The sequence below is a fragment of the Athene noctua genome, chromosome 7, assembly GCF_965140245.1.
Source record: "Athene noctua chromosome 7, bAthNoc1.hap1.1, whole genome shotgun sequence".
Taxonomy (NCBI): Eukaryota; Metazoa; Chordata; class Aves; order Strigiformes; family Strigidae; genus Athene; species Athene noctua.
Genome location: NC_134043.1, coordinates 45,293,324 through 45,316,164, shown reverse-complemented (window position 1 = coordinate 45,316,164; position 22,841 = coordinate 45,293,324). Strand labels below are relative to the sequence as shown.

Genomic DNA, 22,841 nt, shown 5'->3' with positions numbered 1-22,841 from the left:
GGCCCCTTGTGGCATTTCAGATCTGTCACAGCATCGTCCCTCTTCTGGCCTGCCTTTTTTTCTCAAGGTGGTTTTTACCATCAAGGCCATTGTGTACCTCAGTTTCTCTCTTTGTTAACATAACAGTCCTTTGCTAGGCATAACTGTACCCGGGGTTTTTTCCTCTGTTTACCTCAGGTGGCTGTGACCAGCTCCTGCAGAGAACCACGGCCTTGCTCTCGGCAAGCCGTTCTCCAACATCCCTGTGTTTCACACATTTCATATAACAGACTTCTTTTTGCATAGGGAAAAAATGGACCAGAAATTGTTTCCAGTTGAGCGCTAGGTGTCAGCATTTTAAATTACCGATTCCTTTGCACTGTCGGAAAGTTTACCGTTTGTCCTTCCTTCTGCGTGGCGGTAGTGTCAGCGTGGCAGTCAAACGTGCAGTTGCATGCTTCTGTCTACTTTCTCTTACCACCAGTCATATGGCAAAGAGCACAGAGCTAAAATAATTAAATCCTTTACCTGAGTTATTAGGGTAAAATGTATTAAGTCTGCAGCATGGGCTAGGAGCTTTAAGTAACACTTCCTACAGAATATAGCAACTTTGTCCCAGAGAGGGTACTGATTAACTTGACTCATTAATGCCTCAGTTATCTGTATCCCGCATACCTTTGCCTTCCTCTTCAGTAAGTTCTCCTCTTTATTTTGAGAGGGAAGTCTCAGAACAGGAAATACTGGTCTGAAACAGACTGCAGGTCAGATGGACCCGGACCTCCCAAGGATTACAAGGCACATATATGAGAACGAACTTTGCGAAGTGATGCTGAGTCCCAAGAGGACTGCGGGAATGGTGGGAGTTGGATGCAGGAACTGTGGGTACTCTCCTGTCCAGGTCTTTCATGCACAGCTGGAACTGGAAATATACCCTCTCGCCTCTACATATTATAGAGTCTCCGTGGAAATGAGTTGACTTTTTCCTGCTTTATGAAAACAAACTGATGCAAAAATACATGTTTGAAATCTACAACACGGAAGAGTAGAACATTCTGCTTTTCCCAGTATACTCAAGGTGGAGAACTGCTTTTCTGATGCATACAAATCACTCTTTTTTCCCTGCTGGAGTCAGGTTATTTTATGCTTACTATACCAAGTGACTTGAGCATAGGATCAGCAATATACATACATGCACCCAAACACACGCATAAGTATGCATGTATTTTATGCTTCCTCTTGACAAGTCAATATTCAGATACCTCTCTACTTTCTTGCAGATTTTCTTGAGTCCAACAACATTTGGTGTCAAGTAAGACCAAACGCTACCTAGTTTTGGTCAACAGCTATGTAAAGACACCAACACTCTTTCATACCAGAAGTGCTGTGCCAGAGGCAGAAGCGATTGTTTCCGATCTACCTGCTGGGGAGGCTGAAGAGGTTACCATTCCCACACAGCAGCGCAAGAGCAAGCACTCCTCTAAACACGGTCTTTAATCCTCTAGGAGAGAAAGGTTTCGTCTACGACACTGCTCTCGCCTAAGGGAAAACATTGCACATCTTAGTCAGTTTTCTAAAAACCAGTAAAGTTAGAATTTACACGAGAAAGTTTCAGAAAACCGGGAGTATGAAATCGTAGAAAAGGACATTGTTTCAACATAGTATCGCTAAGAAAGATAAGGCAGAAAACAAAAGATTGGGGGCGGAAAAAATGTATTTTTAAAAGTCTTGTTTTACAAGTATTAAAAGCAATGTTTAAAAATCAAAATACTAGAAGATACTCTGGAAAAACTGACTTCTAAAGCACAAGACTTTTCTGTGACAACTCCCAAACAATGTCACAACTCCTGAAAATCCTGCATTCAAAGGATTCAAAAGGAACAAAGGTACGATCCAGCTCAAGTAACCCTCTTTAATGGCACTTCAAACTCCATAATCCAGCAGTCCATCTGACCAGTCTCTAAAGAATGCGTCGAGGCACTCTGTGGCTACAGAGCAAAAGGGTTGGCATGAACCGACACATCTTTAATGCGAACCTCATTGAGAGGTCGGTAGGTTTTCTCATTCACAGGCAGCTTCTCCAGCTCATCCAGGGTCTCCAAGCCATCAATAACTCTGGAAGAAAAGCAGAAATGCTGGGAATCTCCTAATAATGATTTAGATTTCACAGCTGAGATATCTCAAAGCAGTTTACAGTGAAGTATCACAGGGCAAAGACTTTGCAAGCAAATGGTACAAGTAAGACTGCCAAAACATTATATATGGCATATATTTTGAAAGGAAATATTAAGCACCCGTGACAGATTCTGCTGAAAAGCACAAACAATTCCCACTGACCTGACAGTATCATAGTTTACACCAGCCGTAGCTGTATAAAGACCCTGGCTGCACTTCCTGGCAGGCAGGACCGACCAATCATACCGTAGGTTTCAGTAGCAGCAAGCTGCTCTCCATACCAAAACTTCACTGTGAATGACGGAAATCCGATGGCCGGAAAATCCATTTCCAAATGTGAAACTATCATTTCTAACCTTCTGACTCAAAGACAAGATTGGACCGAATCATAAATAACTGTGTAAATCTAGTGGTACAAACATGCTTAAGCTTTCGGATCTCCTGTCAGGCTGAAGAAGTGGCAAGAGAGATTGTTGTAATAAACCTCTTATTTTTTTTGTTTAAGTAACTAGCTCTGGTAAACCTTGATAGTTTATTTCCCAGTAACGGACTTGGCAGAAAACACCTTGTGCTGTTCACAGTTCAGTTCAGTCACATTCATCAACGCTTTGAATCTAGGACGCCGGGACTGCAGGCCAGCAGGGGCTGCATGTGCTGTCCTGCTGATTCTGCAACTGCAGCTGGAGTATCTTAAACCTGCCACAGAAAACCTGGCAAAGTTCCCCTGTCAGAGCCTCTACTCTTTTCTAACAAGTCTAAAACACCTACTGTCAATCACACTTCTAAACAACTCAGAAATGAAGGGAACACCTGTATTTAGATGCCTATAAACAATACATTTGATAGAAAATTGTATTTTCACATTTCAATAGTTTCCTTTGAATATTTTACTCCATTTAATAAAGGCAACTTTTTCTCAGCAGATTCACTTGTACAGTAGAGACTTTTTAACAAGCAAAAGAAAAGACTACCATGATTTTGAGATAGAAAAAGCAGAATCTGAAAGACTCAAAAATCGAACATTTGCTTTAAGGATCCATTATCAGTAGTGTCTATTAAGAATGTTTTAAATAATGATGCATCTTAAACAAGCTCTGTGGTTTTTATCTGACCAACAGACAGTTCCACCTAAACAGAAGTACAATCATCAGTACCACACCCATTGCCAGATTCAGTCCCAGATCAGATTCTTGTTTCTCAGTAAACCCTACAACCATGTATCCAGTTGTTCTGGAGTTTGCTGAAAATCAGGCTGCAGCCCTTTGGCCATGGATGAAAAGGCAAGCTGGAATAACTGAGGGGGGGGGGGGGGGTGTGGAGGCAGAGAAGAAGAAAAAGAATGGTCCATTATTGAGGTAATTTTTAATATCCTTATTCCCTGCAGTGAAGAAGGGAGTGGCATTTTCGAGCAACTAATTCTGGTGACAGTGCAAGAGCATACATTTACATATATACAGCCAATATTTTAAACAGGTTTAGAACCAGAAGCTTCTAAATTTGCATTGCATGTGCCCTGAAATATTCAGATCCTCCACACGCTATGGTACGGTGGCTTGCAGTCGGATCACTTACTTTCCAAACACAGTGTACTTCATGTCTAGGTGCGGTTGCTTGCCGTAAGTGATGAAGAACTGTGATCCATTGGTATTTGGGCCATTGTTTGCCATTGAAACTACCCCACGGACACTGTGCTGAAAGAAGGGAAAAACCTCAACATGGATACACATGTGTAGAAGCAGGGCTTTAGCCTGCACGAAGTGCTCTGTGACCTAGTACTCTGCTTCAATACCATTATCAGGAAAAAAATCTCGACTGCAAATATATTCCAACACAGTCCATAATTAGCTCCTCAAAATTGCCCTTACAATGAAAAATTACTTCTTTCCCTTCAGAACATGAAAAGCACTTACAAATTCTTTCTACTTCTGTTCTTGGTGACGAAAACCCTCAAACTTAACTTGCCAAGTACAGAAATGCCTGTTCCCCTTCTAACAAGAAGCTTTCTATCCCTTTATTGCAGGATTAGACTTTGCTTCACAGTTAATAGAAAGGTATTTAATACAGTACAACACAATGCTGAGCGTTCTCCAATCCGTAAGGAAAATCCGTATGAAAATAACCGCATATTGCGAGCACAGAAATACCTTCAGGTATTCGCTGAATTCGTCTTCAAACTTCTTGCCCCAGATGCTGTTACCTCCTTTCCCAGTGCCTGACAAAGAAGCACCACAATACACTACTGGATTTTCAGACTGAAAATTCTAGAAATAATGTACTGTTATAACATTTTACAACAAAGACCACAGATAGCCTGTGATTCATTTGAGGCAGGGATCAGGTGCTCGTGTCTTGTTACTCAGCAGAGACATAACTCTAAATAAGGGACATCTATTAAGTAGCAGAACAAGGCACTGACATATCCTCAAATTAAATTCAGTATGAGTACAAACCCGAAGTTGAATCGGATTTTCCCCCAAACAGTTGACGCTGTCTGGGACATTTCCCCCAAATGCTTTAAAGGCAGTGTAGCCTTTCAGGCAGAAATCAGAGAAACCACAATAGCAACTGCTACCCGTTCCACCTCTGGTGAGCCAGCAGAACCATCATATTTAGTGGAAACAGCTGGAAAAGTCTGTAGAATGCTTTACTACTGCATGTTTATTTAGAACTAGGGTAATGGCTGCTCCTCTGTAAACTCATCACAGAAAGCTAATCTCCCCATAAAACCCTCTGTCAACAAAACAATAATTCTTATATTTTACTTTTACTTTGTTTACATTTTGGTTTTAAACTTTCATACTTATCATTTCCTTTTATTTATATTTTATTTTCCTATAGAGAGACCCGAACAGAAGAATTTACCTAATGGATCTCCTGTCTGAACCATGAAGCCCTTTATATTCCGGTGAAATATGCATCCATTGTAGTAGTTACTAGCACAAAGAGCCAGGAAATTCTAAGGAAGTGAAACAAACCACATTAACAAACAATTCAGAAACAAATATCCTCTCACTAAAATGACAGCACTGGCAAGACCAAGTCTAACCCTTTTGCCTCTGCTTTGCGTGGTGACCACCTGAATTCCAATTGCCACAGAACAGTCATAAGCAAATTATAGTTAATGTGCCCCTTTGACAGTGTCACAGATACAAAGGATTTTAAATAAAGCTTACAGCACAAGGCTGTCTGACTTGAGGAACAAACAAGAAGCCTAAGACATGCTCAGAAGCATCACTCTCATTCAACATTTTGTAAATGTCAATTTGGTAATCAACAACTTCATGCCTCAGTTTTATTAGTTAAAAGGTCAATTATTTGAATTTAAGCTTAAGTTTATTGCAGAAAGGAAAACCTGGGGCCTCTGACAAACTGGGAGCGATTGTCACTCTCTTAAAACCAAATCTCTGCAAGTGTGAGCAAACCCAGGGAAATTGGGGAATCCCAGGCCATGTGCCGTATTTCCCCATAAGGGCAAAGGGCACTTTGGGAGATGCTGGAACTTGAAGAGAAGTGGCCCTTGGCTAAACTTCATCTGGTGAGAAACGGGCAGCAAAGCTCTAGGCAGTATGACACAGTGCACGATTTCCACAAGTGGCATAGGCACTGTACCGGCTTAAAATATTAGTATTCTGTTACGTGAAAAGATGAATTGCAAAAGCCACTTCACCTCCTCTACAGTCTTCACTATTTCTACTGCTTTGTTCTGACACTAGGCAATCCCGCTTCTGTTACTTGACTTACTTCGCAGGTCTTTGGTGTCCGCTCACAGAACAGTTCAATTTTAATATCGCCTACGTCAGTATGCAGCGTGACAGCCTGGGCAAGAGGCAGAAAATAATAATGAAATCAGCAACGAAATACTAACAGACTCAGTTTTATGTCCTAGCACCACCAAGAACATACGCAAACGTTACATGCATATAAACACTGTTCCGCTATTTGGCCACAGGCAAGGCTACTGTCAGAAACCTTCCTCTTCCTCGTTTCCAGTGAAATGACCAGAAAGCACTTGGTCTCATTTAGTTTCAGGACACATCAAGTTCAGCACAGGAATGCAGCAGCTCTGTTTCACGCTGTTACACTCCAGAGATACATTAATCATTTGCAAACTGCACCTGCACAGTCACTGCATTGCAAAGTTGAAGAATCGAGGTTTTCTCCATTTCAGGTGATAGTGTGGCACACACACCTCACTGCTTTACAGTCAGAGGAACAACTGGTGTGTGTTAGTTGCCAGAAGCCTTCTGAGTGATAAGGCTAGTTCTGAATGGCACCACATAAAATCTGCCTTCACAAACAAGCAAATCTACACAATGACACACTTTTCTTAAGAATTTATAAATAACCTTCACAAAATTTAAAATGGCAGCTACCCATCCACCTAAGCAAATATATCTCTATAGGCCAAATATATCACAGTACTCCTACGGAAAGTGCTAAACTATGCAAAAAAAAAAAGATACTGTGGGTTTATACTCGGGAGAAGCGTACAAGAAAAATCAGCATCATGCCGATACTGGCATACTTTCCCAGAAGTATACGAGTAAAGAAGTGAAGATAGTAGTCTACAATGTCCATGAAGATGCTCTAAGAGGTGTATGGACAGTTTAAGACACACGGTCTTACCTTCGTTTCCTGATTTGCAAAAACTGTAAATGCCTGCAAGTGTAGGTTACATACACTCAAGCAGGACTGTGTGTTTGCGACCTGAACAATGCTTCCATGGTAAAAGAAACCAAACTGGATTACCAAATATTGGCCAAAGTAGGATTAAAATTTAGGCTCTGAGAACTGAAGGTCTAATTATATTTTAGACCAATGTAACCTGTCCTATTTTCCTTTCTACAATATCTCGTTAGAAGTCTGAAATGAAAACCTAAACTTTTCATTACCAGTTCTTCGCAGCAGAATAAAATGCGTATTCCTTTGAGATGCAGAGCAGATATTCAGTTTCCACTAGATGACCATTTCAGGAAGAAGTAAAATATATAGAAAGGGCTATTGTTCTCACCATGTCTGCTTATTCAAAAGCTGAGGTAGATCGTCTACAGCAATTTTCTGCAAAGAAAACATATGAACATATGAAACCCGTTGGGCTTTTTCCTAACAGTCCACGGTTCTTTTTGATTCTGAAATATCTGTGTGGTCCTATGCCTTTAAAGCACACAGTTTTACAGTGCCATTCAAGCGACTCTGTGGATAAACATTTTATTGCAATTTACTTGTAACTATGCAGCATGTAAAGAACTAGAAAGGAGCAGAACAAAATAACGTAGAAAGAGGGGTGGGGGCAAAAAACCCTTTCCTAGGATGAAGGTCTATACGAAGCAATCTCAGCTTTTCCAAAGAGTATTTTTTTATAAATGACCGAAATTAACAGAGAAAAGCCACATGCCAGTTCCTAAAGGGAGGTGTGATTCGGAGCCACCTTCTGACAGCTGCCAGTATCTGCAACAGACAGCTACCTGCGTTCGAGCACCGGATCAGACTGCCTTTATCGTAGTAGTAGTTTAAAAAACAGCCTTTGGAAGGATGACGATAAACCGCAGTTCTGTGGAAATCAAGAGCTTTAGAGGCCACTCTGTTCGGCGTGTGCTGCCCTCCCTGGGCAGCCCCCAGGTTCGGCGAGGCCTCAGGCAGGCGCCGGCGGACCCGCCCGCCGCGGCCCGGCCCCTCACCCCGGCTACTGCCTGCCAGGGTGGCGGGGCGCCAGGACGAGCACCGGGCCGCCAGGACGAGCACCGGGCCGCCAGGACGAGCACCGCGGCGCTGTGCACCCGCCGGTTAAGCCTCCCAAGGGACGAGCGCGCTCCCCGCAACCCAGCGGCCCTCGGCTCCCACCTGACCAGCGATGGCTCGGAGCTACCGCTCCTTTCCTGCCGATGCGAGGTACTTGCTCCGACGGCCTACGCGCACGGCACGCCGGCTCCGCTCGCTCGCCCCGCTGCTGCAGGGCGCGGCCCGGCTCCTCCACCGGCGAGCGACCCACCCAGGACGCCCGCCATCCCCGCGGCCGCCAGCTCGGCCTTCCCGCGCCGCCCCGGCGCCCTCCCCCTCGCCTGGCCCCACGGAGGCCTCGCACAAACCTGCCGAGGCTGGACGCGGGCCCGGCGCCGGCCGCCGGGAAACGGCTCTCCGGCTCCCCTCGGGCGGGCAGGAAGGGGCCGGGCTGCCCACGCCGCGGCTCAGAGCCGGCCCGGCCCGGCGCGGCGAAGAGGCCGCGGCCGCCCCCCTAGCGCGGCGGAAGCGGCGGGGCCGGGCCGAGCGCAGGTTCCGCTCTGCAGCTCCGGCTGCGATCCGGCGTGAGGTAAGCGTGGGGTCCCGCGGCGGCGCTTCGAGGCTGCCTGCCCCGGTCCTGCCTGCTTCCCCGGCCCCCGCCTCCCCCCCCGCGAGAGGCAAACGCTTCTCCGGTTAGATCCCGCGGGTCGGTTGCAGCGTGCGCGGATGGGTGAGGGGCAAGTTCCGTACGTTTCTGGCACGATTCTAAAGGGCCGGTTTCGGTGCTTCGCCGGGAGCGCCCCGGAGGCAGGAGGGAGAGCCCGCGGCCGGCGCGCCTCCGACGGCAGCGCCTGCTGGGGGGAGGCCGGGCCGCGCTGCCCTCTGTCAGCGGGGCGGCATTCGCCGCTGCAATACTCTTCCCTCTGCTCTGCCAGCCAGCGAATTCCCAGGGCTTATTCCTGCGTGGTTTCGCCCCCTCTACAGATAGCTGCATGCTGCTGCCCGGCACTCAGCTGGTTCGCCGGCCTCTCCGCTGCCTCCGCGCTTTGGGCCTCCTGCCCTCGCGCTCCCTCATGAACCTCGGGGAGCTCGTTTCTGCCCTCGGTGACTTTGCATCCCCCTCTCTGGCTGAAAGCTGGGACAATGTGGGGCTGCTGGTGGAACCAAGCCCTCCCCACGCTGTGAACACTCTCCTCCTCACTAACGATCTCACCGAGGAGGTGATGGAAGAGGCGGTGCACAAGGCGGCAGACCTTATTCTTTCTTACCACCCTCCCGTATTCACACCGCTCAAGCGAGTAACGTGGAAGACCTGGAAGGAACGGCTGGTGGTCCGAGCCCTGGAGCACAGGATTGGAATTTACTCTCCGCATACGGCGTATGATGCCATACCTCATGGAGTCAATAACTGGCTCACAAAGGGACTTGGTGAGATTCCGTTTAAAAAACGTTAAATGGTTCGTTGTTATATGCCATTTTATGCGGGGACCTTCCCTCATTTTCCTTTCTTCCAGCTTTTACAAGTATGATTTGAGGACTTTTTTTTTTTTTTCCCTTTTTTTCCCCCCAGTATGATTCTTCTAAGTACCCTAAATGTATTTTAGGGAATTTGTCTTGGAGAGGAACACCAGGTACGAACACTAGGGGACATTTTCAGATGCATGACTGTGGTACTGGATGTAGTTGGAACGGGTGCAGCATTGATTGCAAAGTTTAGACCACTGACTCTAAATCGCCACCCTTAATTTATAAAGTGCAAGTCTCACTGTTTGCAAAGGACTTTTATCCTGTATTGTGCCTAATAGAGACAACAGTCATCACTTCTGGTCAGGGAGAATGGATTCAAGTGCAATATTTGCATCTTTGTGTTGCACCTCTTTAGGATATGCGCTAAATCAGTGTTATCCAGCCTTATAAAACAGCAATCTTATAAAACCTTGTTAAAAACCCTTATCAACCCAATGACTCTTTCAGGCTGACAGATGTGTGTCTTCCTCCAACAAATTTTCATTGGCCCTAAAATGGAGGTGGTAGTTACTGTGAAACGATAGCAATACTGACGTGAGGCCTGAACAGAGGAAAAGGACTTTAACTGTGGCCCCTTGTGTCCTGCAGCATCCCCAGTGACGAAGCTGTTCTCTGTGCTGGGTCTGGGAGCAGCATCCTGAAGGGAGTGGAAGCTGACCTCTATCTCACAGGTAAAAGACTATGTTGCTGTTTCATGATCTTTATAAAAATAGTCACTAGAAAACAGGAAAACTGTACGTTTATGAATAACCTGTACGTTTATGAATTAATTTTTTTTTTGTCTCTTTGGTGTAACATCTGCATCAGCCTTCTCAGCTACAGGAGGCAGCTTCCTTTTCTGCCGCTTCAAGGGCGAGAAAAAAGGATGTTTCAGTGCTTCCTCCAGAGTAATGCGCTCGGCTGGGTCGTACTCCAACATCTTCTCAATGAGGTCGAAGAGGTTCCTGTGGTCTGAATTGTGGCAGGTCATGAATTCCTTCAGGAAGACAACAACACGACATGGGGGGTTTTAATATTGGAATTGTACTTAAAGCTCCTCTCCGCAAGCGCCTTTTCCCTCTGCCATCTTACCTTTAGGGGATTACACCAACTGGAGACATATCTTCCAGCAGAACTGTGTTCATCCCAGTCCAGCCGGCCATGATGGAAATATTCGTGTTTCCTTAAACAAACAGACCAGGGCTTGTTATTCAAAGATTCGCTAGAAGTTTATCAGCACGTTTGTTCTTGGGAACTGATCTGGGACTGTTCCACAAAGGTGGCCAGCTTGTTAAGTACAGCCAAAGGTGCATCCGAGTTTATTAAACTTCTTAAAAAACGTGCTGTTAAGCCAAATCTGAAAATATTTAAACTATAGCGGTCCAGGCACAGAAAATGTAATTACCTGCTTTTCTCTATCATGTGCCTTGGCAAAGGCCCCAGTACTCGCTCCATCATGGCCAGGTGTTCTCTGTCGTCATTGGTCTGGAAGGAAGGCGAGAGAGACATTTTTGTGTGTCCTTAAGAGGAAGTTATCAAGAACCACACTTCATTCTTGACTGTACCCTGCAACTCATTTCAGATTAAGGAGAAAAGAGAGGCTCTAGTCATCTGTTCCCTGAAGGAAGTTACAGTGCACTGAAGTTTCTTTTCCCTGCCTTATCCTTTCTCTTCTTTGTTGATAAGTTTCAGCAATACTGTCAAGATGACAGAATGCAGGTATTTGCTGCATATTTGGTGATAGAGGAAGCTCATCTGTTACTGGTGTGGCTTGTGTGTTACCAATGTTCACAGGGTGATCCTTCCCATCAAGCTGCTGCCACAATGTTTACTGGAAGCAACTTGGAGCACTCTTCTGCTGAGGAACTTCGTTCCTTTGTGCCTGCAGCTTCTGTTCTCTTCAAGTTGGCATTCCAGAGAAATGCAGCTTCATTTCTGGCACAGACCTTTCCCCTTAGTCCCCACCTCCCTGGAGCATATTTTCACCAAGCTGAGGAGCATTATACACGCTGTATCCTTTGGAGTTTCACAGCTACCTACCTGAAATACCGCGTATCCAAGGTAGTATCCTATGAGGATACATCCTATGCTCCAAACATCGCATGGCTGTGACCACCCCAGCGCTGTGAAAAGATGCAGAAGGTTCACGTGTGTATCAGACTGCAAACACTTCCACAGCTCGAGCGCTCGAGACAGGCGACACAGCTGTGGCAGTTCCGTAGCAGGCAGAAAGTCCTACGCTCAAGAGCAGCCGAACAGATGTCTACTGACCTAGGATCACTTCAGGAGCTCTGTAAGGTCTTGTAGACACCAAAGGGCTGTGATAATCGAAATCATACGTTGCGTTCCCGAAGTCCGCAACTTTGACGTCCGTATTTTTTAGTCTCCGTTCTTCGCATTCCTGAAATGACACACAAGGGGGTGCAAGTGACCAAGTAAACCCAGACCGGAGCCGAGGGGGAGGTAGGGAAGAGGACAGCAACTTACCAGTTCGGGGTTATATTCTTCTGTGTAGTCTGAATTCACAAGTAAAATATTTCCTGGCTTCAGATCTGTATGTGTCAGCTTGTTCAGGTGCAAAACTGCAAGGTAACACACACAGTTAGCAAATTCTGTAAAGAAAATCTAACAAATAAAGCAAAAAAAAAGAAACATACTTACAGTTCACAGATCTGCAGATCTGATAAGCCATCTGTCTGATGTGCTCCAGCGAAAATGGCAAGAAGCAATTCCCTCTAATGAAGTCAAAGGTGCTGAGCCCCAGCAGCTCAAAAACCATGCAGACATGCCCATGGTGCTCAAACCATTCCAACATCTGGACGCAGTGGCTGCAAGAGCAGGAAAATCCATCAATTGCAACAGAAGTGGTAGAACGCTGAGATACATACGGCATACGGCCCAGAAAGCGATGTCACAGAAATCTTAAAAGCCAAAACAAAGTACAGCCGCCCTTGTCTACTCACTGTGTATTGTTGGGATCCAGCGTTTTTAAGTGTTGTAGCACGTGCACTTCTCCATAAGCTGCTTCGGAGTACCCAGGAGCATTTTTTACTATTTTCACAGCTACATGTCTGTCTGCCCTGAAAAGACAAGGTTTTAACAGCGATTAGAACGAGGAGCGGTTTTAACCAAGACTATTCAGTAATTGTCACCATATACATTGTTGATAAGAATGGCAACCTCATCAGAAAAGGGGTTTTTTTAAGTACATACAGACTGAATAGAATGAAGGTTCATCACTGCACAAACCCAACTAAATCTTTAAATTTTGAAAACACACTCCATACCTTATATATCAGTACTATTCTTAAAGGCCCCGTTCACCTCCCCTTTGTGTTTATGTACGCCGGGCTAATCCTGGAGGAGCTTCCACATCCCATGGCCTAACCTGACCATCAGTCAAAAATGACAGGCCACCTTCAGTCATTTCAGTAGTGCAAATGTAACTGAGGTGTCAGATGCCTTCTAGAGCGACGAGAGAGACAATCCAGTTTCATGCTATCTTGCACAGAGCAAAACCGCCATCGAGCACAAAATCCATCTGTGACCTGTAAGGTGCTCACTGCTGGAACCCAATGGCCCTGCATCGTCACAGATGATCCCTGAAGGTGAGCAACATGACGTCCGAGAGCTTACTCATTATACAGGCCTGGGGTGGTCCAGGCCCCAGGCGTGCCGCCTGGGGGGGTGCAGCTTCGCCCCACATTCTCTAGGCCCCTCCCCACCACAGCCCCCGACCTCTACCAGGCTGGGGGTGTTACTGAATTTGCTATCAACTGAAATTAAATTATGTTTAATTTAATATGAACATAGAATTAAGGGGTATTTTAGTAGAAATTATTTGTTCACATTTATTGCACTTTGTACCAGCAACCGAACGCTACTCTAAAATCCCTGTGCGGCCCCGCACCAAGGCCAGAGTGACTGGTCAAAATTAACCAGTAGGAGCGTTTGGAACCTGGGTAACAAACACAGGTTGATTTATAACCTGATTTATAATGCATACATAGAACTAGAAGAATGCATGTAGCTGTCAGGGTCTAGGATTGATGGGAACCGAGGAAAACCAACTGTAACAGCTTGCGAGTACCGGCCAAGAAACCGTGAACTTAAGCAGAAGCTAATTCCGGCGGGGGGAGATCGCGGCCACCCACCTGTATTACACCCCAGACCCATTTCTAGACATTTCTAGCTTTCACTGCACATAATCAGAAACAGGAGAAGAATATGTGGATGGTTTCCAAGAAATTATATGTTTATGCATGAATACTTAACGAACGTGTATGAGTAAGTTCTACGTAAGATGCATCGTTTTGATGCTTGGTGTGCGCTCTCGGTGAGACGACTCCCCTGCGCACTCGGCCGTCAATAAAGAAGTGTCTGCTTATCTGCTGTTGGTGTCGATAAATTCTTTATTCCGAGTTTTTGGTAACAGGGGGCACCTGCAGAGGACACACCCATCGCCTCGCCCACCACAGTCCTGCACACCCCTCACCTCCCGGTGCTGTACGAGCAGCAACCCCGGTTTGGGAACCGCGGCAGCCTTTCAGAAACACACAGAGCAGCAGATGAGGAAGTAAAGGTAAAACCTGACACAATCCGAAGGCGCCCACTTCAGGACCCGCTCGGTGACAGCATCAGTAAGAAAAATCACCCGTATTTAAGTCAAGACTTACGCTCTGCGATCAATGCATTCCACTACTCTTCCAAAAGTGCCTTCACCCAAACTAGCCATAACCTCATCTATAAAGAAAAAAACCTCAGTCACAAAAGTTGCAAGTTACTCGGCTATTAAAAAAACACAAGCAAACAAAAATAAAACCCACAAAAACACTAAGTACTATCCCCGAAGCTATTCTAGACCGTGCTGCTTTAAATTGTAAATACCTAGTTTGAGAGCTGTTATTGGACAGCTCTCGAGGCACATTTACAGGGATCCCATTCTACCACGTTCATTAACTTCATTTACTATGGGGGGGGTGGGGGGGGAGGGAAAGGGAAAAAGAAAAAATAAATATATTTGATTTCTACAGAAAAGAAAAACAATTCCCACCCCCAGACACAGAAAGAAAAGCCTTGCAAAGCCCCTCACATCTTACGCTAAAAGAACTTATCTATCTGAAAAGTTAATAAATTTTGAAGAATGTTCTATACATCTTCCGCTTAGTACGTCTCCGCTCCGACAGATCAGGTGACCCTCCTCATCCTCCTCTACACTCCTTGATCTTTTCCTTCGAGGACTCTTCTGGAACGGCAACAAGATTGTCCAGCCGATCAATAAACCCGAGTGAATTCAGGTCCGAAAACAAAATTCATTCAGCGGGGAGATATTCGGGCATTCAGATACACGCCAGGCCACAGTCAGTTGGCAGGCGCAATTTCAAATTCAGTCCCTGGAAATTCACAGGGCACAGGCTTTATGTTGCAGGAGGAAAACGTGGCAAGGAACAGGTTTTCAGGTGAGATACGCAGAGCGGCAAGGCAGCAAAAAATTACAACACAGTTGTTTTTCTTTTAAAAGATGGGTTCACTGAATCTTACTTGAGGATTTCAGTGACCGTATTGTTTTTGGAAGTGAACGATTTAATACTTCCCTATCTAATCTCTCTAAAAACCCCCAAGCAAACAAAAAAACCCAGCCGTGTGGCCAAACTAAGCCGCCCACGGAACAAGGCTCGGGCACAGAACGCGCCGGCTGCACGGAGCGGGGCGCGCAGGGGCGCCCCGGCCACCCGACCTGCCCGCGCCCGTGGGCACGGCCCGGCAAGGGACGAGGGCCGGGCCGCCGGCCGGCCGCCCTCGCCCCGCCGACAGCAGCAGCCGGCCTCCCGGCCCCGCCCCGCCCGCCCGCCCCCGGCGCCGCCCCTCCGCTGCCGGCCGCCGGGGCCGCAGTGAGCACGCGCCGCCCCTCCTGCCGCCCCACCTCCGCGGCTCGGGAGGGCCCCGCCGCGCTCTCCGGCACCCGGCGCTCGCTCCGGCGCTCCATCGCTGCTGCCGCGGCCGGGCTCGGCGCCGCGAGTGGCGGCCCGCGGCCCGCCGCCAAAAGGCGTTGCTAGGAGCCCGCCCGGAGCGCGGCGACGCGTCACAGAGGCACGCCCGGGCGTCGCGACGCGGGCGAAGGCCTCGCGACGCCCCGCAGGCCCCGGCGAGCTGCTGGGCCGAGCCGCTGCCGCGTCGGAACCTCTGCGGGGGGTGCCCGGCGGCGAGGGGGCCCCTAAGGCCGTCAGCCTTTCCGAGAGGGAAAACAGATGTGTTTTAAACGCTAGGACGCAATCCTGTCCCATAGGATCGCCCTCAATGTACAGCTTGGGGTAAAAAAGGGGCTAAAGTTAATGTATCCTCCAAAGAGCAAATTGCGTGGTGTCCCTGTGCGGCGGGCGGAGGAAGCAAGCAGCCGATTCAACGTGAAGGACTGAGCAAGCTTCAGCTTTATTGAAAGACATCACCCCTTATACAAGCCTCTGCAATAACCATGCCTACTCCTCACAGATCTATTGGACACATGTAACAGGCTACATTATAATGTCCCGGCCCCTTGTGGCATCTCAGATCTGTCACAGCATCGTCCCTCTTCTGGCCTGCCTTTTTTTCCCCAGGTGGTTTTTACCATCAAGGCCATTGTGTACCTCAGTTTCTCTCTTTGTTAACATAACAGTCCTTTGCTAGGCATAACTGTACCCGGGGTTTTTTCCTCTGTTTACCTCAGGCGGCTGTGACCAGCTCCTGCAGAGACCCATGGCCTTGCTCTCTGCAAGCCGTTCTCCAACAATTGCCCCTTTTTTCTTTTTGTGCAGGCTGCACAAGCATAAATTCACTAATATTTGTCATCATACAACTATATGCTATTTTAATAATTACTACAATCAATAGTGCTATTCCTAAGCACCGCAATCCTTCTTGTAACAGACCTTGCAGCCATAGGGACAGACCAAACACAGATTGTAACCATTTGTCTCAAGGACTGACAACCACTGGTGTTTTTTGTAAACGTTGCTTCATCCATGGTAATTGGTTTGAATTAATCGACTGTGGTCGGATAGATTAAAACAACACATCCCATCAAAATCTTTACATCCATGCCCCTGGGCAAGTAAAAGAAAGTCTATGGCAGCTCGACTCTGTAACACAGCGCGCCTTAAACTGTCGAAGGTACCTTATCGAGTACAAAGCACCCCACATACTGTTGAAGAGCAATCACATGAAAGCAAACAAACTAGGATTGTTCTATACTACTGTCCACAAGCCTTCACGCCCTCTACGGTTGGTCCCGTTACGGTGTTCACACGCAGTTCTTCTGTTAGGCAAACATCTTATTTCCCACAGCCCAGCATCCTTATCTCTTTGCTACTCACGCAGTTTCTCATCCTCTCGGCCTTGCCGCTGTTCTTCCCAACAGCTACAGCCTGATTACAGTGATGCCCTCAGTCTGGATCACTCATAACATGTCCGCTGTTTCCCAGGCATTCCACAGATCCCTCTTTTTGTTTTTGAGTGATCCAGACCCCTTTTATTGTTCAGTCCATCGTTCTCATAAAACACTTCCACACACAGGTTAACACCATTAAAAGGATTACAATAACAATTTAAACTGGTATTCCATGTAAATACAAAAAACCATCTAATAATTGGTAACCTTTTAGTCAAATCATTATTAAACCCTCTTCCTTCTTCAAGATGTAAATTCATTGTATAAACATCACTACAAAACCTAGTGCTATTCACCGGTACTGCTGAAGGAGTCACATCTTGCCATCTCAGCCAGATTATCTGATTATACCAACCATAATGACCAGTACAAATGCCATACCAAACAGGTCTGAGATGGGTCGGCAGCAGTTGCTAAGCCCAGGCAAAATGCCTACTGTCCTGATTGATTTTTCCCTGCCACCTTGGCACAACTCTGCAGTTTCTTATCTATCTTACGAGGCCTGTTCTTCATCAAAGCCTAGCTGTTTGTCAGGAGCTGTGTGAGGCCGATGCCTTCCAGCCCTCCCCTTTCTCTGTTTTGCTGCGGCACCTGCAAGACTTGTTTGAGAGCTGTATCAGTTAAGGGTTAGACAAACTTCAAACCCAGCATACTTAGAATAGTTCTAATTAAAAAGAGTAGACTAATTTCACTATCCATATTTAAAGGATATGACTAAATAGTACAAAAATAAACAGTAAGGAAAATACGGTACTAACATTCAGATCCGCAACTGCTGGGGAACCCTGGATGCAGCGAGAATTCAGAGTGCCCTTCCTCACAAACTGGAAACCCTACGTGATGCGTCCATCCGTAGGTGAGGCATCCAGCGTCGCTGCAAGCAGGTCCAGCCTTTAAAGCAACAGGCCAAAATAACGGGCAACTTTCTCTGAGCGGAAACATCTGATTTCATCCTCCTGTTGGGTTCCACCTGGAGCCTGGCCAGTACTCCAGGGGGAAAACCAAGGGAGTTTCTAAATAAGGTTAAATACTTGAGCTCTTAATTCTTAATATTACTAAACAAAGAAAGTGGAATACACACATTCTTACAGCATCTTATCCTTATTAATAACTATATTTTATCTAAACTACATTTGGCACAAGTGACTAGTAAGCCTATATATCTCATTAAGGAGTTGCAATTACTGTTAGCATTTTCTCTTAAAAGAACTGGCAACTGTAGTGTAGTTTGTCCTGTTGCAGTAGCAAACATTACTCAGACATTCTGCTTAAAAGATCAGTCAAAGAGACTGCAAACTGTCGGCACAGGGGCACCCACAGCTGGATCCCGAGTGCTGGCTGCCTCTCACCCTCAGCTGTGGTTGCACACACCCTGTCGGTGACCATCGGAGATGAGACCTGTGGAGACTCCAGCATCACCTCTTCCCCAGGTTATTAAAGGAACTGGTCCTTCCCAGTTACCCCTTTCTAGGGTTTTGTTAACACTTGAGCTTTGCTCTGGACTTCTTGTCGATCTGGTATCTGTGATGAAAAAACGACACAATACTGGTGGCACCTGTAACACAGGGGAGATGTTTAAAAGGTTTGAAGAGATGGAGTCTGTCTGGTATTCAGGGCAAGTTGCAGTGATGTTCTTTGATAAAGAAAACTGGTTTTGTGTTGCTCTGACATTCTGGTGGAAAAAATGCATGCGTTTTACAGCAGAGCAAATGGTTGACCTGGAGCCAAGATCTCTCCCCCCTTTTGTTTTTGCAAAAGCACTTTCAAGGTTTAGCGTGTTCTTTCTACGATGGCTTGTCCCCTGGGGGAATGCAGTGTACTTGCGATGCTTGTTACCTGTACGGTGAAGATCTTGGTTTGGTTTCTCTGTAAGTACTTTGGGTGATGTCAGTGAAGGATCTTTTCACAAAATACCACATAAGCTATGCAGATCATCATGAGTTAGGCCCACGACGGCTGTATCCAACGTATGGCTCCTAACAGTGTCTGTAACTCTTTTAAAGACTTAATAACAGTTTTAAGTTGTTGCAGGACAATACACACAGGCGATTCGGTTTACAAGGTGAGTGTTAAGTGTCAGGGTGGGTTTCAGGGTGGGTTGTGCTACAGTGGTGATTAAGACAAATTTGCTCCAATTTGAGTTCCTCACTGAGTCATACACTTATGACCCCAAAATGCAATAGGGGTTTCCAATATAAATGGATGAATACTTGTTACCCAATTTTCTGGGCCTCTTATATGAAGGAGATCCTTGCTTTAAATTGCTACAGCATGACACCAACCCTGAAAAGCATTTGAGGTACCAGGGCTAACAGCCAGTTTGCTCACAGATATTATGGTCACATCTGCACCAGTATCTAAAATGCCTGTCAGCTCGACAGATTTTTTAGCTTTAACGAGAGTACAATTTTACCAGAAGTTAACCTTGTGTTACTGTTTCAGTCCAAAAATATTTAAAGGGTACCTGCTGATCTAAATCCTGAGTAATTGCAGCTTCTTTAACAACCTGAACAATTTTTTACTTTTTTGTTACTGAACATAGGGGTACAGACCATAATTTTGATTTTTCTCTTCCTAATCAGCATCTACAACCCCTGGTAAAACAAACAACCCCTGTAAGGTTGCAGATGATTTTTTAACAGTATTTTCATTAGGCAGATGGTTCAGAGGTGCACTCTCCCCGCAGAGTATGCACCTAAATTCAAAACAACAATCAACACAGAATGACTGCCTCCTGCTGGAGGAGGTATTTCACCTGGAACACTGAGAACACTGAGCCCGAACCAACCGCCGCACCGATGCCCCAGCGGGCGGGCACTAGGACCCTGCAGTTCCTGGCCGGCCGCTTCCCTGGCCGGAGAAACACACACGGGCACACACACACACACACGGGCACACACACGGGCACACACACACACACACACACACACACACACACACACACACACGGGCACACAGAGGAGCTCCTGACACTCAGCACTCACATCGGAGAGTGACAGCTATCACCAATACGAGGACTCCGTTAAGAACACTAAGCCTGTGCCGCATCCCCCTGCCGCTTTTGGCGGGGGGTGCCGAGAGCGCGGTGCCGGGCTCAGCCGCAGGCGGCCGCTCCGCGGGGGGGTCGGGGAGGCCCCGGGCCGCCGCCGCCAGCTCCGAATGTTAAACATCGAGATCTACACGCTCGGTTTTCCAGGTAGAGTGCCGTGCCGGCGTGAATGACGGTTTTTCTTAAAAGTGTTAGCCAATTTTTATGGGGCCAGTCGATATCCCTGAGCCATCGCCTCCAGTACAGCTGGTGTAGTCTGAGTTTTTGCAGCCCGTCCTTATTAATGCTTCTCTCTAAATCTTGAATAACAGAAAAATGCCGTTTTTCCCAATGTGGCTGGCGACTCTGCTCATAGCTTACAGGAGTAAGAATTTTTCTTGCCATGTCCATATTCCCTTGCGCCAAGGTTTTTTTTCGCCTCACTTTTACCTACGGATCATTCTCAGTTAAGGGAGGACACAGACCAGACAGTTCAGATTCTTTTTCAGGATTTACAGCATCAGGGTCTAAAAGATTATCACACCATTCTGCTTCTTCAAACAATAAATTTGGCTCTTTAAAGTGTCCCTTAGCCTTGCCCAGACCAATCAGCGTGGCTAAGTTTTTTATCGGACTTACTCCCCGCTTTTCTAAAAAGCAAAAAGTCTTAGGGCTACCTCTTGTTCCTTGTTCCTGCCCGGGCAGACTTCTTTTAATTCCTTTCCTGTATCGCAGCTTGACGACCTTCAGGACTATCCGATCAGTAGCTAACGACCAGTGCTGGCTTTTCCTAGGTTTCCCCAAATTCAGCCTTCATTATATAATTCCTTATGGCCTTTCCCGGTTATACGGCTGCGGCCGATTCCTCAGTAGCCCCCTCGGTTCGCAGTACCCCCTGAAGCAATATTGCGGATCCGCTGCTCCAATGTCAGACTTACAAATCCCGGCGCTTCAGGGGACGGCACACGTCTACTGCACCAGGCAGCGACCTTATCGCCTTCCTGCTCCGAAAATCCGTTCCGCCGCTTCCCGGGTTCCGTTCGGTGGAAAAGCAGGGTTCGGGTAACCCTGTTCGGCGCGCCACTTGCGGCGGGCGGAGGAAGCAAGCAGCCGATTCAATGTGAAGGACAGAGCAAGCTTCAGCTTTATTGAAAGAAATCACCCCTTATATAAGCGCTCTACAATAACCATGCCTACTACTCACAGATCTATTGGACACATGTAACAGGCTACATTATAATGTCCCGGCCCCTTGTGGCATTTCAGATCTGTCACAGCATCTTCCCTCTTCTGGCCCGCCTTTTTTTCTCAAGGTGGTTTTTACCATCAAGGCCATTGTGTACCTCAGTTTCTCTCTTTGTTAACATAACAGTCCTTTGTTAGGCATAACTGTACCCGGGGTTTTTTCCTCTGTTTCCCTCAGGCGGCTGTGACCAGCTCCTGCAGAGAACCACGGCCTTGCTCTCGGCAAGCCGTTCTCCAACATCCCTGTGTTTCACACATTTCATATAACAGACTTTTGCATAGGGAAAAAATGGGCCAGAAATTGTTTCCAGTTGAGCGCTAGGTGTCAGCATTTTAAATTACCGATTCCTTTGCACTGTCGGAAAGTTTACCGTTTGTCCTTCCTTCTGCGTGGCGGTAGTGTCAGCGTGGCAGTCAAACGTGCAGTTGCATGCTTCTGTCTACTTTCTCTTACCACCAGTCATATGGCAAAGAGCACAGAGCTAAAATAATTAAATCCTTTACCTGACTGAGTTATTAGGGTAAAATGTATTAAGTCTGCAGCATGGGCTAGGAGCTTTAAGTAACACTTCCTACAGAATATAGCAACTTTGTCCCAGAGAGGGTACTGATTAACTTGACTCATTAATGCCTCAGTTATCTGTATCCCGCATACCTTTGCCTTCCTCTTCAGTAAGTTCTCCTCTTTATTTTGAGAGGGAAGTCTCAGAACAGGAAATACTGGTCTGAAACAGACTGCAGGTCAGATGGACCCGGACCTCCCAAGGATTACAAGGCACATATATGAGAACGAACTTTGCGAAGTGATGCTGAGTCCCAAGAGGACTGCGGGAATGGTGGGAGTTGGATGCAGGAACTGTGGGTACTCTCCTGTCCAGGTCTTTCATGCACAGCTGGAACTGGAAATATACCCTCTCGCCTCTACATATTATAGAGTCTCCGTGGAAATGAGTTGACTTTTTCCTGCTTTATGAAAACAAACTGATGCAAAAATACATGTTTGAAATCTACAACACGGAAGAGTAGAACATTCTGCTTTTCCCAGTATACTCAAGGTGGAGAACTGCTTTTCTGATGCATACAAATCACTCTTTTTTCCCTGCTGGAGTCAGGTTATTTTATGCTTACTATACCAAGTGACTTGAGCATAGGATCAGCAATATACATACATGCACCCAAACACACGCATAAGTATGCATGTATTTTATGCTTCCTCTTGACAAGTCAATATTCAGATACCTCTCTACTTTCTTGCAGATTTTCTTGAGTCCAACAACATTTGGTGTCAAGTAAGACCAAACGCTACCTAGTTTTGGTCAACAGCTATGTAAAGACACCAACACTCTTTCATACCAGAAGTGCTGTGCCAGAGGCAGAAGCGATTGTTTCCAATCTACCTGCTGGGGAGGCTGAAGAGGTTACCATTCCCACACAGCAGCGCAAGAGCAAGCACTCCTCTAAACACGGTCTTTAATCCTCTAGGAGAGAAAGGTTTCGTCTACGACACTGCTCTCGCCTAAGGGAAAACATTGCACATCTTAGTCAGTTTTCTAAAAACCAGTAAAGTTAGAATTTACACGAGAAAGTTTCAGAAAACCGGGAGTATGAAATCGTAGAAAAGGACATTGTTTCAACATAGTATCGCTAAGAAAGATAAGGCAGAAAACAAAAGATTGGGGGCGGAAAAAATGTATTTTTAAAAGTCTTGTTTTACAAGTATTAAAAGCAATGTTTAAAAATCAAAATACTAGAAGATACTCTGGAAAA

At 46.3% G+C, this 22,841-nt stretch overlaps 2 protein-coding genes across 2 annotated transcripts; both read right to left on the bottom strand.

Annotated features, from left to right (window-relative positions):
• Positions 1 to 1,674: 1,674 nt before the first annotated feature.
• On the bottom strand, positions 1,675 to 6,660 carry LOC141962683 (peptidyl-prolyl cis-trans isomerase-like 3). The gene is made up of 6 exons (XM_074911050.1): positions 6,628 to 6,660; positions 5,893 to 5,967; positions 5,014 to 5,107; positions 4,296 to 4,363; positions 3,724 to 3,842; positions 1,675 to 2,091 (listed from the first exon to the last, which is right to left on the bottom strand). The coding sequence occupies exons 1-6, from the start codon at positions 6,658 to 6,660 to the stop codon at positions 1,965 to 1,967; spliced, it is 516 nt and encodes a 171-aa protein (XP_074767151.1). The 3' UTR covers positions 1,675 to 1,964.
• Positions 6,661 to 10,162: 3,502 nt separating this feature from the next.
• Positions 10,163 to 15,361, bottom strand: LOC141962680 (dual specificity protein kinase CLK1-like). Its single transcript, XM_074911043.1, has 11 exons — positions 15,299 to 15,361; positions 14,530 to 14,620; positions 14,052 to 14,118; positions 12,339 to 12,455; positions 12,037 to 12,203; positions 11,863 to 11,957; positions 11,647 to 11,776; positions 11,416 to 11,498; positions 10,781 to 10,860; positions 10,468 to 10,558; positions 10,163 to 10,372 (listed from the first exon to the last, which is right to left on the bottom strand). Exons 1-11 carry the CDS (start codon positions 15,359 to 15,361, stop codon positions 10,163 to 10,165), a joined length of 1,194 nt encoding a protein of 397 aa, XP_074767144.1.
• Positions 15,362 to 22,841: the final 7,480 nt, after the last annotated feature.

Coding starts and splice junctions, on each gene's coding strand:
- LOC141962680 (XM_074911043.1), bottom strand. CDS start 15,361: ATGGAGCGCCGGAGCGAGCGCCGGGTGCCGGAGAGCGCGGCGGGGCCC. Junction 11,777..11,862: donor AAGAATATAACCCCGAACTG/GTAAGTTGCTGT, acceptor GTGTCATTTCAG/GAATGCGAAGAACGGAGACT. Junction 10,861..11,415: donor TTGGATACGCGGTATTTCAG/GTAGGTAGCTGT, acceptor CCTTCCTTCCAG/ACCAATGACGACAGAGAACA.
- LOC141962683 (XM_074911050.1), bottom strand. CDS start 6,660: ATGATGCTGATTTTTCTTGTACGCTTCTCCCGA. Junction 5,968..6,627: donor TTCTTGTACGCTTCTCCCGA/GTATAAACCCAC, acceptor CCTCTTGCCCAG/GCTGTCACGCTGCATACTGA. Junction 4,364..5,013: donor TCAGACAGGAGATCCATTAG/GTAAATTCTTCT, acceptor CTTCTTTGTCAG/GCACTGGGAAAGGAGGTAAC.